At 40.3% G+C, this 17,121-nt stretch overlaps 1 protein-coding gene across 2 annotated transcripts in view; it reads left to right on the plus strand.

Annotated features, from left to right (window-relative positions):
• The window catches only part of CSMD1 (CUB and Sushi multiple domains 1), a 2,926,925-nt gene that overhangs the window by 2,162,187 nt on the left and 747,617 nt on the right, over positions 1–17,121 (plus strand). For both annotated transcript variants that reach the window (XM_075340315.1, XM_075340314.1), the window contains exons 22-23: positions 12,798–12,967; positions 14,498–14,654. In XM_075340315.1, coding sequence (XP_075196430.1) covers positions 12,798–12,967; positions 14,498–14,654 — 327 coding nt within the window. The remainder of the gene's footprint in view (positions 1–12,797; positions 12,968–14,497; positions 14,655–17,121) is intronic.

Raw genomic sequence — 17,121 nt, forward strand, 5'->3', positions numbered from 1 at the left:
TTCATGTGGCACTAAGGGGTGCTTAGCTTTGTATTTAGCCAAAAAAAAAATACATTTTTTAAAAAAAATGACGTAGGGTTCCCCTTATTTTTGATAGCCAGCTAGGGTAAACAGACGGCTGCAACCTGAAGACGACAGCTGGCAGCTTCACCTTGGCTAGTAATCCAAAACTGAGGGCACGCCACGCTGTTATTTTAAATTAAATAAATAACTACAAAAGAAAAACACGTGGGGGTCCCCCCAAAATTGGATCACCAGCCAAGGTAATGTGGACAGCTGGGGTCTGATATTCTCAGACTAGGGAGGTCCATGGTTATTGGACTCTCCCCAGCCTAAAAATAGCAAACCGCAGCCGCCCCAGAAGTTGCGCATCCATTAGATGCGCCAATCCTGGTGCTTTGCCCCAACTCATCCCGTTGCCCTGGTGCGATGGCAAACGGGGTAATATATGGGGCTAATACCAGATGTATAATGTCACCTGGCATCAAGGCCCGGTGTTAGTAATGTCACGCGTCTATCAGATACCTCACATCACCATCCCAGTCAGTAATAAAAAAAAAATAGATGACAAACACATTTTTATTTGAAAAAAACACTCCTTAAAACATTCCCTCTTTCACCAATTTATTAGAAAGAAAAACAAATCCAGGTCTGCTATAATCCAAGGGGTTCCCATGATGATCCATACCATAGTCAATGTCCCAGTCAATGAAGAACAGAATGTTCCATATTGGCTGGGAAAGCAATGCAGTGACCTGAGCTAACATCAATAGGTCAGCCCAGGTCACTGCAGGGCATGACAAGTTCTGCTGTTAGGAGCTTAGTGAGGTACATTACCTGCGGTGATCGCTGCACTCCTGATAGCAGAGCTGTCACTGAGTTCAATGACCGTCGCCTTCACAACCAAGTATCACAGGAGCCTGTGACATCACCGCTAGTGACAGTCTCGAGTCGGCTGCGAGAGGAGATGTGAGATGTGACAAGCAGTGGCCATAGAGGACAGTGACAGCGTTGACGTCGGGAGGGCAGGACTTCATCACCACAGGTAAGAACGAACAGATGATCTCCTGGCGGCCGGCTAATGAGAGTGATCAGCTGATCATTCACAATAGCCGGCCGCCGAGAATGTGTGCGGGCAGCGGAGTGCAAGGTGGGTGGAGCCGAGCGGGGTATTGTGTGCGGGCAGCAGAGTGCGAGGTGGGTGGAGCCGAGTGTGGCCATGTGTGCGGGCAGCGGAATGCGAGGTGGGTGGAGCCAAGCGGGGTCATGTGGCGCTGAGGACGTCAGTGTCGGGGACGCATGGCTGGGGACAGCTGAGTGTGAGTGTGTACATGCCGAGTGCAGGAGGGGGCGGAGCCGAGCGGGGAAGTGTCGGCTCCCTGCACACATAGCCAGAGTAAACATCAGGTTACTAACCAAAGCGCTTTGCTTGGATACCCGATATTTAGCTTGGTTACCAGCTTACCGCAGGCTGCCAGCGATGGCTCCCTGCACACATAGCTGTAAAAAGCCACGCTTTTGGTGATCGAACCATTATCGAACGTTACTCGAACTGTCAAGCTTTTAGCAAAAAGCTCGAGTTCGAGTTCGATCTCGAACACCCCCCAAAATCACTCAAACATTAAATTGGTGAACCTCGAACCTCAAACATGGCTCATCTCCAGTCGCCTCTGAATTGTAAAGCGCTGCGGAATATGTTGGCACTATACAAATAAAACTTTATTATTATTATTATTATTATAACAAGAAAAATGCGTTTCGAACGCTGGAGCGTTCTTAATCATCTGCTCATATCATATACATTGAAGGTTTAAAAAGAGGAACAACCGGATATACCACTAACAAGACACATCTGAACAGGGTAATTAACATAATGCAATTTAGATACACAGCATACAAGGGGTTAATGAGGGCTTATAAAATGCCAAAGAGAGAGAAAAAAAGGGGGGGCATTCCCTCAATAAATATTATTTAATTTGTTCTTTAAATTCATACCAGAAGGTGCTCTCGTGTTTAGTACAAAAATCCATTTTGCTTCCTAGGGTTTACTAACTTCTTCATAGGAAAGTTATACTTTTTTTAAGTATTTTATTAAGGTATTGTAGCATCTTTTTGGTTGCATCAAATAAAAAAAAAATTGACCAATGAGCTTTAATAGTAATTGATATGTAGAGGTACAATGTAGTAATGAACTTAACATATGCAGGTAGGAAATTCCCTGATTTCTCCTTTATGAAAAGTCAGACTGTCGGAAATACAACACTGTAACAAATGTGCATTCGGCATTTAAAGAGAATCTTGTGATGTTTTCCACAAGTAAGTGACTTTTCAATTTCCTGTCTCATAAGGGTTTGAGTATAATGGAATTTCTCAAGGGAAAAATTGAGTTGTGTGCTTACAACTCTTGAACATTCCATATTATGTCTGTGACTGGAGCACTGGATTCAAATAAATGACCCAGATAGTGTTAGAAATCTGTGATGTACTGATAAGAACTATTGTGACATGCAGTAGATGAGATTTTGTTTGAGACTAAGGAAATCATATATGGTTAATCTTGCTAGAGTACAAAGTGATACATAAATCTCTTTCTGTACATTTACTTAGTTAAACTTCTGGCTCTAAAACGTACACCAATCTAAGGCGGGCTTTGCACACTAAGACATCGCAGGCCGATGCTGCGATGCCAAGTGCGACAGTGCCCGCCCCCGTCGCAGCAGCGATATGTGGTGATAGCTGGCGTAGCGAAATTTATCGCTACGCCAGCTTCACACACACACTCACCTGCCGTGCGACGTCCCTGTGGCCGGCGACCCGCCTCCTTGTTAAGGGGGCGGGTCGTGCGGCGTCACTGCGACGTCACACGGCAGGCGGCCAATCAGAGCGGAGGGGCGGAGATGAGCAGGATGTAAACATCCTGCCCACCTCCTTCCTTCCGCATATCCTACGGAAGCCGCAGTGAGGCCGGTAGGAGACGTTCCTCGCTCCTGCGACTTCACACACAGCGATGTGTGCTGCCGCAGGAGCGAGGAACAACATCGGACCATTGCGTCAGCGTAATTATGGATTACGCCGACGCTGTACCGATGATACGATTATGACGCTTTTGCGCTCGTTAATCGTATCATCCAGTCTTTACACACTGCGATGTCGCATGCGATGCCGGAAGTGCGTCATTTTCAAGTTGACCCCACCGACATCGCACCTGCGATGTCGCAGTGTGCAAAGTGCCCCTTAGACCACATCTGACCATTTGAAAACAAAAGGTAATAGTCTAACTTTTCCTTAAGTGCAGTTTTTTAATTAGTATTTTAGCTATTTTCTGTAGCTTTAAATCTTAGAAACACTAGTTTTTCTCCTTGAGAGAACCTTCATAATAAAGAATAATGTTAGAGAGTGTAGAAAAATGGGCAGCATAGTGGGATTAATGAATCAGGAGTGTCTGACAAGTGGCCTGCACCTCACCACATATTTTACACATTATACTTCAGTAGGGGACTAGTGTCAGATTTAGTGTAAAGAATGCCGCAATTTGTCATGAATTTGACGAGTGTAGTTTACCATAAAAAAAGTTGCACCCCAACATCTCCTCCTTTTTTGGAATTGGGTAAAAATAGTTTGAGAATGCTAAGGTTATATGGACACAGTGGGTTTTTATCACTTTTTGTAATGCTCACACTGCTCTACTCTGGTCCAGCTAATAGACTGTCCTGTGTACATTATTATGTGGCAATGCTATTATCATTATGTTATGTTAAAAATCCCATGAAAATTTCCATGAAAAATGTGCATTTCTTCAACAAACATCTTGTATGAATTATATTTTCTTTTAACCCCTTTCATTTTTTTAGTTTGAGTTAAATGCTGCTTTCATAGATTGAAAGAGGCATTTCCAAGTGTATCTCAATAAATTAGAATAAAACCTAAACCCCATAGAGAGTCTAAGGAGTATTGTCAAGAGCAAGATGAGAGACACCAGACCCAACAATGCAGATGAGCTGAAGGCTGCTATCAAAGCAATCTGGTCTTCCATAACACCTCAGCAGTGCCACAGACTGATCGTCTCCATACCACGCCACATTGATGCAGTAAATCATGCAAGAGCAGCCCAACCAAGAGTGCATTTACTGTACTGCCCAACTAAGAGTGCATTTACTGTACAGACCTTTCAGTAGGCCAACATTTATGAGTTCAAAATCATTTTTTCAGTTGGTCTTATATAATATTCTAATTTTCTGAGATAATGACTTTGGGTTTTTATTGTCTGTAAGCCATAATCATCAACATTAACAGAAATAAACACTTGAAATAGATCACTGTGTGGAATGACTCTATATAATATATGTGTTTCCCTTTTTGTATTGAATTACTGAAATAAATTAACTTTTTGATGATATTCTAATTTATTGAGATGCACTTGTAACTTGTAAACAGCATTCCACGACTATTAGAAGCAGATGATGACTCAATAATTCAGCCATCATCTGCCAGGAAAAATGCTGTTTCGAATTGAAAGCCCACATTAAATTCAGGGACACTGACTATATTATATACATAGATGTATGTCATCTATAGTGAATGGGCTTACTTTAAGTCATCTTTTTGAGTCATAGATGCTCAATTCTCAGTTTGTGCTACATTTTATAAAGAAATGTGAGACCATCATTTTATCTCAAATATGTTTAATCTTGGCTACTAAAGCTGGAAAAGATGAGAAAAGATCAGAGGCATCTGAAAAGCAATATGTCACCTTCCGTTATGATTTCAAAACACTGCTTTGGACAGTTGTGGTAACTGTACTATATGGTTGTTCTATCAAGAATACATTTCTTTGTATTTGAGTGCAGATTTGTGCAATGCAAATGTTTTGGACAATTGTAAAATACAGTACAAAGTGTACAAAAGTTGCTGCTGTACTTCTTAATGATAGGAAATCCATCAAATGTCTTTGCTTTATGCGATTCAGAGAAATAAACTCTTTAATTGCGTCCCAAGTATTAGACATTTTATTTTACTCATTATAAAACACTGCAAGATGAAATGAATTCATTTAAAATAACAATATTTGGAAATACTATGTTTTTTTTACTGTAAATCTCTCATCTATGAATCGGCATGCTACCTATACACAAGAGAGAGTATCATGCACCTGCTGGCAGTGCTGAAGAAAAAATGCTTCCCCTGCTATGCTGCTTATTTTTCTGAAGGTTTCAGGGGGTAATTCATTTCTATGCTAAACAACCGGCTGTCTGCCTTTCACTGTAAGACTAATGGGCACAAAAACAAAAGCAGAGAAAAATGAAGGTTAAAGGAGACATATGTAGAAGAAAGAAATTAAAACTAGCATAGAAAACATGTCTATTTTGACTTTATAAAATAGATTCCAGGAAAACGAATGATGAGATAAAATGAGCATTCACATTAATCACTTAAATACAATTGTATCAAGCCAACAAAAAAGTGTTTTCAAACTGTACGGCTAAAATAATTATAAGAAATAACCTTCAATTTGAGGAGAAAAAATGTTCATATTCACAGAAATTTTAAGGATGAAACTTTTTTTTCACTTAAAGTATTTGATTTTGGGATGGAAGATAGAAGGTTTATCAGATGCACAGAAAATGCTATCTAATCAAATGGCTAATCCATGAGCCAGAAGATCAGTCCAAAAGGAAAAAGCATTTATTGACCTGTGCTGCCATTAATAAATGGACTTATGCAGTTTAAGGGTCTGTGCACACTGGGAAATTTGATTTTAAGAACTTTCCGCACCCTCTGGCAGAATTCTGCACCCGAGGCAAAAACGCACTAAAACCGCACCCAAATTTTTGCCGCGGTTTCTTGCATTTTTGCGGCGGATTTGCCGTGGTTTTTCCGCAGGTTAGTCCCTGCAGTTTTTCACCATTATCTATGACTAAAACGCAGCTACCTGCAGAAAAGAAGTGACATGCTACTTCTATTCCGCTGCAGAAAAGCTGCAGAAATTCTGCACCAAAACCTATAGGAAGAAAAAATGCAGTGTGCACACAGCATTTTGGATTTCCCATAGATTTAGCTGGGGAAGGACTACAGAAAGTTTATGAACAAAAACCACACCTTTTCTGCAGCAAAAACCATGCCATATCCGCGGCAAAAAACACAGTGTGCGTTCAGGGCCTAAAAAAGTCCTTTTATTGAATCTACACATTTTGAAATCTCTGACTTCTACATCAGGACTTTAACACCTTTACCCCTTTTTGGCGATTTTCCATTTTTAATTTTCGTTTTTTGCTCCCCTTCTTCCGAGAGCTGTAAGGTTTTAATTTTTACATTAATCTTGCCACAGAGGGCTTATTTGCTGTAATGGGGAAAAAAACTCCAAGTGCAACAAAATTGCAATAAAAGTGGAATTGATGATTGTTTTTGGAGTATTTTATTTACCGTGTTCACTATATGGTAAAACTGATGTTTCAGGCTACTTTCACACTTGCGTTGTGAGGCATCCGTCACAGTGCGTTGTGTGACGCATGTGACAGATGCGTTGCAAATAGTGTGCTAATAAAGGTAACGGATTCCTGTGAAAGAACGTTCTGCGTTTTTATGGGGGTTCAGGTCGGCTGTTGGCTGATATTTTTAGGCTGGGGAGCTCCCCATAAAGTGGGGCCCCCCATCCTGAGAATACCAGCCTTCAGCCGTGTGGCTTTATCTTGGCTGGTATCAAAACTGGGGGGACCGCAAGCCGTTTTTTTCTAATTATTTATTTATTTGTTGTTTAAATTTGGCACTTGGGATTTTTTTACCATCATGCCGTGTACTGATCAGATTAATTGATTCTATATTTTGACTGATTGGGCATCTCATTTCAATGAGGCGAATGGGGGTGAATTGAACTTTTAGGCTTTTTTATCTTTTCATATTTTTTAAAACTTTTTTTACATTTTTTTATTTATTTTACTAGTTCTCTCAGGGACTTTATGGATCCACTTTCTGATTGTCTGTGCATTTCTGTTGATCAGAGCTGCACAGCTCTGATCAGCAAAAATTCACTGTTCCTTGAATAGCCACCACTCTATCAGCTCTTACAGGAAGTACGTCTTGGTCACGTCATGGGTTCTCACATGACCCCGAGCTACCATGACAACCATTGGCTCCCTGTGATAATGTCACTGATTGTGGTGGGAAATGCCATGATCCCTGCCCCAGCCATTTAAATTGGAATGTCACAATTTTACAGCGTGATATAAGTGGGAAGCAGGCGGGGGTGAATCGCAGATCCACTCGTGCCTGTTAGCCCCACATGTCTGCTGTTAAAATCAGCAGTCATGTGCAGGAATCACCGCCATCTCACCGCAGCAGCCGGCGGTGATTACCGCGACACGACCAACAATGTAACAGTATGTCATCGGTCATGAAGAGGTTAAACATCTATCTGTTTAAAGTCCTGGTGAAGAAATCAGAGACGTTAAAAAGTATATACTCAATAAACAGCCATTTTTTAACCACTTGAGTCCACTTCTGATAGAAGCGCAGGTCAATATATCACTAAATTCCCCTGTGTTCACCGAACAGTTCAACAAAAAGTTCGACAAACATATGCAAACCCCATTGAATTCAATGGAAGGCAGAAACTAAGGCATAGACAACACCTTTAGGAGGGGCAAAAGGTGCCAAAACAGCTCAAACCATTTTACAGTTGAGCCACACTGTTGTGCCACAGCCATTAGCTTCATAGACTATTAGCATACGAAATGTTGAGGTCAATGAGTGACAGGTGTAGGCCTTGTGCTCTGTGACTCTTGCCACTACAGACAACACATAACTTGGAGACCCAACTTGGAGTCTCAACATTTCAAAAATTAGGGGCAGACAACAGGAAACGTGGCATCAATTGCCGAACAGTACAAAGAGTATAATGTCACAGCATGGATGCATGGGACAGGGCCTGGAAGGCATGGTGTTTGAGTAGTACAAAGGGTAGGTTCTAATGTTACTGAAAGCTCAACTGAACAAACGCCACCTTGTAATATCCAAATGCAACTGACAACTTCTGTTACTGGACGGGCTACTCCATTCCCTTTCTTTGGCAGCTGCGCAGTGCTATGACTTCTATAGGAGGCCCAAAAAGAGCATGTGCCACAGCAAATGGCAACCACTGCATCAAGTGCCCTCTGCTCCTCTTCCTCTACCTCAACATCACACCCAGTACAGTCCTTAGAGGTGGCAGCCCAATTACCCTTGATTTCCCCCACATCACAACTCTCCAACCATTCAACTGACTGTGGGGAACCACACATGGGTAAGTCTGCAGACCTGTTCACACATTCGATTCCATGGACATCAGAGGTCAGCGCAAATGATTCATAGACTCAAGAGGAGGAAAGCATCTGCACCGATATCCAAAATCTTTGTCAGTTGGAACTGGGCAAGTAGTATCAGAATAGAATCCAGACCCTCATCACCAGACATTAAACCCCAGGGGTGGAGGTAATGAGGATGAGACTCAGAAACCTGATTCACATCTGTACTATACTGTGCTGTTAGGGCAGGAAGAGGAGGGGGACTCACAGGGTAAGGAGTGAGACAACAGAGAGAATGTCGATAAGGTTCTGGAATAAAAAAAACCCAACTACAGGTGTTATTCACTAATTTTTTTTTATTTATTTTTTTTTTTTTTAAAAGTTTCACCATAATCCATAGCAAAGTCTGAAGACACCCTCAAGTCTTGAAAACCCCAATCAGGGTCAAACCTATGCATCTAACACTTCCAATATTGCTTCGGCATTCGCCACCTCCTCTGGGCCCTGCACCTGCTCCCTCAATCTCTCCCTTTGTGCAACCCAACCCTGCATTCCAACAGTGCAGAGATAATCCCCTCTACATCCATACTGCACAGCCAAGACTCACCACAATCAGGCTGTGCATTAGAGAATGCATACACACATCTGTAGAGTTGTTGACAGCTCTCCAGGCCAAGTTTGTGCAATGGCTGTCTACACTGAACAAGGGAGGGCAACCTAATACACATGCCTTGCATGGCTTATGTCCTCAACCTAGTTATACAGCAAGTTCCAGGACACTATTCCTGCCTGGATGCACTGCTGCAGAAGGCATGGCTGCTGTATGCTCAATTCCGCCATTAGCATATCGCGGATCATTAACTTGCATCATTACAGAAGTCTTTCGGCCTGACGGTTAATCAGTTGATATGCTATGTGCCTACACAGTGCAATTCGACTCTGCACATGCTGCCACGACTGTGTCAACAGCAATGAATCCTGGTGCAGTATACCGTGACGCTTAGGCTGGGCCTACACAGTCTGGTCATGGGGCAAATCATGCTTGTGGAGTGGGCACAGATGAAGGATATCTGCACCCTTTTGCCCAGTTTTAAAATGGCAACTATGATGGTAAGCACTGACAATGCCATCATCTGCATCCCTATTATGGTCATCTACATGCTGGAGAAGGAAGTGATGGTCCCAGAAGTAGAGGAGAAAGCAGAGGAGTATGCATAAGGGATATAAATATCTCTAAGGTCCGGGCTAATACAGAGGGGAGTAGCTTGGGATGGTAGAGTACAGGGATCGAGGGGAACTCATGGTACCAGACAAACTGGTATTGAAGGTGCAGGAGCCGAGGAACAAATGGAGGAGGGCGAGGAGGAAGAGGTGATGGGCACATAGCAATCAAGAGATGAAGAAGATATCAATCCCTTCTCCTGCCATGGTTGGTGGGAGGGGATGGAGGAAGCAAGCTTGAGTGTTACCCCGCCACCAACACCATGGATTTGGACCTCACAGAAGCATATGGCACATGAGCCCCTTCTTGTTGCCCTATCTGCAACATGATGGCCATATTGTTATGATTAGAAATAGTGCACTGCTTACTAATGAGTTTTCACTTCGTCAGATCCACGGTGCAAGAGTAAATTTTGCAGATGCTTCCCTCAAGTAAAGGGACACACGCAGGCTTGATTATCAAAACAAGCTTGTACACAACCTTAAGAGTGACTTTCCCCAAGGCAGCAATGATGCACATAGTGTGCATTGCAGTGCTAGGCTTCCAACCCTGGGAGCATCAAATTGTCATTGCAAAAACATAAGCAGCAGTTTAAGTGGCAGAAGCAATGTCTGTGAGTTGTAGCTCACATTTTTTTAGACCATCCCATGTACCGGCAGAACAAAATATAAGTCTGACAAATAGTGAACGACTGAAGAGGATGGTGCCTGAATATCTAGAGCTCAATATCAATGCCATCAGATGGGGTATTGGACTCTTTAGCATTTTTTTCTTCAAAAATAGAAGAGTATCCTCGCCTCACCAGTCACACCTTGGAGGTTTTGTCATGCTCTTTAAGAACGTGCCTTCAGTGCTGCTGGTGGTGTCCAGACGGTTAAGTGCATCTGGCTGTAGCCTGAAAGGTTAGACCACCTAATTTTCATCAAGATTGACAAGTCATGGATCTCCAATGGCTTTTTTACCCCAATTGCAGACTGTGCAGACTAGGCGATGAAGTAGTTTGAGTAGTTTTCAGTGTGCTGCATTAATCTTGCATTATTGCAGTCTGTGACATATTTGTCATGGCTTCTGAGGCTGCTGTTGCTACTGCATCCGATGTTACTAACAAGTACCTTGGTGGCGCAACAATTTAATTGGTGTATCCACCAATGCTACTTTTACAATTTGTTTTTTTTTATCTGATATTCCTACTATGCCTCTTACTTTTTCTTCTTCCTGAGTCACAACAAGCCACATTTTTTGTCAATGGAGAGTGAAAAGAGATGTAAAAAGATGGACATCGCCTGATCACAGGTCAGACATGACGTCAAAGTGACTCCCTTTGCCTTGTTACGGTAAATGTTTTGTTGAGAATTTTGTCTGAATCTCATTTTACAGACATTCACACATAATGATGGGTTTAAGCTCTCAACGTAAAGCACAGGATATACTTGAGCTGCGCCTTACAAGGCTAGTCTAATGAAGGTCAATGAAAAATCCAAGTATTATGTGAGATGTGACAGCCAGAGACATGATGAAAGCAGTAGTCGGAAGTATTGTTACTATCTCCCCATAACCAAAGTTTACCATTCAGGAAAAAGGGTGTAGGGTAAACGAGTGGTGACTGGCCCTGGTAGATAAACCAGAAAAGAAAACTTAAAAAATAATTAAATACATTTTCTATGGTCATTCATATGAATGATCTGTCATAGATAAAAACTGTATATGGTGGAATCTTCAGCATAAAAACAAGACTAATCGACAGTATAATCTGAAAGACAAAAATAAAAGAATTTTCAAATATTTGTCTTTATTACATAATTATATTGCTTGACATTTTAGAGTTTTTAAAGGAGGAGTTGACCACCTGTGTTTGTTAGAGTACTATCACATATTTTGCAGGGGGGGGGGTTTATAGCCCTTGTGTTGATGGCTACAGAATGAGTTATTTGAGAATATTTCAGTGAGCTTGTTCTGAGAGACTCCTGACAGTTTGAGAAGCTATAATTCTGAGCTCCTCTCCCAAAGTTGGAAGGTGTAGGGAAAAAAAATACCTGTGAAAGCTAAACTACAACATTTTTAATGAAAGTCAAAAAATAAGAAAAAAAATTAAATAGTTGAGAACTATTTATGGTATGAGCAGACCAGTATGAAAAAAAATGGTCTTGGAGGTGTCATTACATAGGCACATCTGCCAGATCCCAGGAACGATCAGCAGGTAGAATTGGAATCATCTGCCAGTCATCCAATACAACAGGATTGTGAATGATCAGCACCTGCTGACAACTCCTTTAAAAACACTTAAAAATTGGAAAGATGTTTTCATTTAAAAATAAATGAAACATTTTTTATGTTGTATAATTTAAAAAATGTATACGGTGAGCACCTTCTGAAATTTGCTATGAAACCCTACTGCAATGGTGTAAAATGACCCTCATGCAAGCAGTGGTACAATGTGTGAGAGTTGTTTCACAGGTTGTGGATTAGAAACATGGCTGGAGGGGTGACCTGGACAGCTAGGCATGCTCAGGGCACAGCTGGGTGCTCTTTTTGTGTGTCGCCTGTAGTGTAAGGTGTCTCAGAGCACCAGGCCTAGATTTTGAAATCTCTATTTAGATGATGGAATGGTAATTTTTGGGTGGATCACAGATTTTGTAATCTGTTTAGATGATGAAATGGCAATTATTGGCTGCACCACAGGTTATGAAATCTCTAGTTTGATAATGAAATGCCAATTTGTGCCTGGACCACAAAGTAACAGTCTCTATTTAGATGATGAAATGACAATTGTTTTAGTAACACAGCCAATCAAGGGGGACTATTACAGTCACAATGAAAGCTGAAGTATTAAGAGCAATCGCAATTATAGCGTTTTACAGCTTAGATATCGGGCAACAGGGAGCACAGCTCCTCACTATATATAGGGATAAAAAGCCCTAAAAGAGAGTGTGGTGTACTCCTGCAGCACTTAAGAACATACAGTATTGGAGTAGTAGTATCAGTCTGGAGATGATAATATATGCATTCAAGTGATATGAAGGTACAAGACTTGCACGTGGAAAGCACAAAATTGGCCAATTGTGAAGGGGTTAAAATTTGACTATACATAATTCCAACTTTTTAAATAAAAAATGCTAATAAATGAAGGCAATACAAATTGAAAACTCAGCCCAAACAGGAATTAGAATGGTTAAATTCAACAGTTTAAACCCTTTGTTTAATATATTTTATTTCTTAATATGATGCTTGTTATAGTTTAAATATTAAGAACAATAATTAAAATTTTTAATTATTTCTTTCTTTATACCCTTTTTGTTTAGCTGAATGTGGAGCAACAATTACTGGAAATGAAGGAACCCTACTATCGCCAAATTTCCCTGCCAACTATGACAACAACCATGAATGTATATACAGAATAGAAACGCAGCCTGGAAAAGGGATCCATTTACGGGCTAGAAGTTTTCAGTTGGTTGAGGGGGACACTCTGAAGGTAAATGTAAAATGGACATACTCTATCAAAGTTTTTTTTTTTTTGCCAAAAACTTTTTTTTTTTAATCTTTAAAGGAAAACAGAATTTGTAGTATGTTTAATGAATTAAACCACAAAATGCTCTGACTAAATGGTTTTCAAAAAATTGTGCAAATGTCTATGTGCATGGAGTGTAGGAGGTAGGAATTATTATTATTATTATTATTGCGTCTTTTATTCCATAACACTTTACAAGTGAAAAGGGTATACATAAAAACAAGTACAATAATCATGAACATTACAAAAACAGACAGGTACAGAAGTAGAGAGGACCCTGTCCACGAGGGCTCACAGTCTACAAGGGATGGGTGAGGGTACAGTAGATGAGGACAGAGCTGGTTGCGCAGTGGTGTAGGCTTGTTAGCAGAGGTGGGTCTTCAGGTTCCTTTTGAAGGTTTCCACGGTAGGTGAGAGTTTGATATACTGGGCTATAGTGTTCAAGAGTATAGGGGAGGGGCATCAGAAATCTTTTTTGCGATTGTGGGAAGAGGAGATAGGATGGGAGTAGAGAAGGAGATCTTGTGAGGATCTGAGGTTGCGTGCAGTTAGGTACCGGGAGACTAGGTCACAGATATATGGAGGAGAGAGATTGTGGATTGCTTTGTATGTTATGGTTAGTGTTTTGGATGGTAGGATCCCGTGATGCCTAGGTAGGCAACAAAGACTACAGTGTGGAATAGCCGAAAAATAAGCGGTATTGATATTATCTAATTATATTGCCCAAAAAATTATTTAACTTACCTTATAGGGGTTGCCTACTTTTGTACAATTCCCTATTAATTGTTCCAGGGTGCTTTACAAAATGAAAAACTTTCCAAATACCACCTGGACCAGTGCCGCTCCTCTACTCATTTGTCATAATAGTAAATTGTGATAAAACATTTCAAGCTGTTTTTTTTTTACAAATTTTAAACAGCATTGCATAGTGTCTCTGTGTATTATTAAATTGTTATACAGCACTTTCTTTCATACACCTTAAATTCAAAATTGAAGTCACCTCATGCACCAAGTCAAAGATGTAAGATGACAGCTTAGCTTCAAATTTCCAATTTCCTTTTAATAGAAGCTGACAGGAAGGAACAGAGTGGACAATTTCTTTTTTCTCCCTCATTGATGATCTTAGAAAAGACACACCACACTGAAATGTCACAATTTTTTTTTTTTTTTTTTTTTTTTTTAGGTTGCCTAAGTAGATTATCATAAAGGCTGAGGTTATGAAACCTCAAAGGAAAAGTAAAGGTATAAATATTAATTGTATTGGAGAAAAGGGTTTTAACATGTTTGAAAACTTAATTGATTATACAAGTCTTGACAGCACGTGAAGTGCTTGATCTTTCATCGCACCTGCCAAAATGAAGTACTTTATAACAAAATTAATCTTTTGCCCACAGTAAGGATTTTGTAAATGAATTACAGAGTTGGAATTGGTAGAGATTTATCTCCAGTGTCTGTTTATTTACTGACGTGACTGCTTTGTTTTTTCTCTTATAGGTGCATGATGGGAAAGATGGTTCTTCGCGACTTTTAGGAGCTTTTACAAAAAACGAATTATTGAAATTAACACTTAACAGTACTTCAAACCATTTATGGATAGAATTTAACACTAATGGATCTGACACTGATATTGGTTTTCATCTAGTTTATATCAGTAAGTAGTTTCTCCATAAGATACAAGTATTGTTGTGATTAGTTTTGTTTAGCCATTAGGCCGCTTTCACACTGCGTCAGGACCTCTGTTCAGTGATTCCGTTGGGGCTTCTGTCTGAACCCCCCACAAAACGGGTTTCGGACACATGCGCCGACAGGGCCATTGATTATATTGGTTCAGACTGAGTGACTGTGTGCTCTGTCATGCACCTTTTTCGGGAGTATACACTTTCTGCAGACGGACACCCCAATGCAGTCTACAACATTTGGGTGGCCGTCTGCAGAAAACTTATACGTCTGAACATGGTGCAAGATAGAGCACATTGTGACTCCGCCTGCACCATTATAGTCAATGGCCCCATCAGTGCATATGTCCGAAACCTGTTTTGCGGTGGTGTTTGAACGGAAGCCCCAACTTCACCACTGAAGAAAAGTCATAACGTAGTGTGCAAGAGGCCTTAAAGGGAACCTGTCAGTAGGATTTTGCTGTTTAAATTGGGAGAAGCATAATGTAAGGGCAGATACACTGATTTCAGATATGTGTAAATTATGAGGCTGTGTACTGAAATTTCTGTGTTTTATCAGGATGAGATTATCAAGGCCAGATTATATCTGGTGTGAGGCAGTCCAGCTAATCTGTGAAACGCCACTTCCACCACTGATTGTCAGCTTGCTGCAATGTAAAGTGCACACAGGAAGCTGCCAATTATGGGTGTGGGTGGGGTATACACAGCTCACAATTCTGACCACTGCTACATCTACACCAGAGAAAGCATGGATTCTAGCCAAACTGCACCAAGAAGCCCAGTAAGTGAGATCACTGTAAGCAAGATCTATGCCCCTACAGAATGCTGCTGCCAGATTACATAAAAAAATTGTTGCCAGATTCCTTATAAGAATGTTAGTTTGTTGCTAAAACTGGCTATCACTTTTTGATCAGTAGTGATACAACTGACTGGACTTCTCAGATCCTAACATTTAGGGAGCTGCACGGCTTTATCTGCTTCAATAATCTTTCCTTAACACTAGTAGTACCAAACTGAAGCGTGGAGATGTATAGTTAATAGGGATGATTGAATACCTCAAATATTCGGCTTTGCGAATATCCGACGAATAGGTCGCAGCTATACGAATATTCGATACGCAATATACAGTAAGTCTATGGGAAGACCGAATAGTTCCGAATAGTTGTTATTGGGGTTTTCCATAGACTTACATTGCACATCGAATATTCGTGCATAGTCAAATAGCGGCGACCTATTCGGCAAATATTTGCGAAGCCAAATATTTGAGGTATTTGATCATCCCTAATAGTTAACTCATGATAAGTATTGTTCTGCCAGTAGATAGTAAAAGTAAAACTATAGATCTATAGAATGTATGCTTAAGAAATCTATACATTTGTAATTATGACAAATTATGCAAGACAAGGCGGTAAAATCAATTAAAATTATTTTTTTATTTTGTTGTAATACTTGCTTTGTCACTCTGCTGCTTTATCACCAGCAAAGAATATACTTCTACTTAAAGTGGTATATGAGAGAAATATTGTAATCTTTTCCATTTACAAGATAGCATAGAAGATGTAACATACATATGCCATATGCCACTAATTCACTAAGGACTCCAAGTTCTCATTGCACAAATACAGTAAAATCTCACAAATATACTATAGAAAATCTTGACAGGCTGCATTTTACATCACACCCACTAGGTGGCCACATAAAGACACATATAACTCCCACATCTCATGGCATCACCAAAGTCATGTGTTTTTCAAAGTTAGTCATCATAAGCCAATAATCGGAACTTTTGAGCAAAGTGGAGTTATGAGGAAGAACACATCTGCATGTAAATCATTTGTAAAAAGGATACTCTGTAGCTGAAAAAATGGAAAATAATGGCACCAAAATTGTATGTGGCATGGAGAACTATAAAAAGTTCCCAATAAAACAATACATAAGGTAATTTAAAAGGAACCTTCATTTAAAGGGAACCTATTCCTTTGGCAGCACCAGTCATTGCAGGCTGCTAGGTTTTTTCAGACATGCTGCTTTCAAAGAAAACATACTGTATATATTAAAATGCAACCAACAACAGGGAGTACAGTCATCTGGGTGGCCAGCCAGCTCAATATATATCTCTATCTATCTATCTATCTATCTATCTATCTATCTATCTATCTATCTATCTATCTATCTATCTATCTATCTATGTTATATACAGATTATGTCACTATATGCACTACAATCTGCAATGCATTCTATACAATTAATTGACATAGGGAATATTTTAAGAGCCACATCTTAGATCAAATTGTGCCCAAAAATACATATTTTAAACATCTAAGTAATTACCCCCATAATGACATAGGACGTACCCAGTATGTAATAAGTCATGACCCACCCTTGCCTATTAACCCCATAGATCATGTTGTCAAAATGTGATCGCACAATTTAAATGGCTGC

The sequence above is a fragment of the Anomaloglossus baeobatrachus genome, chromosome 3 (assembly GCF_048569485.1).
Source record: "Anomaloglossus baeobatrachus isolate aAnoBae1 chromosome 3, aAnoBae1.hap1, whole genome shotgun sequence".
Classification (NCBI taxonomy): domain Eukaryota; kingdom Metazoa; phylum Chordata; class Amphibia; order Anura; family Aromobatidae; genus Anomaloglossus; species Anomaloglossus baeobatrachus.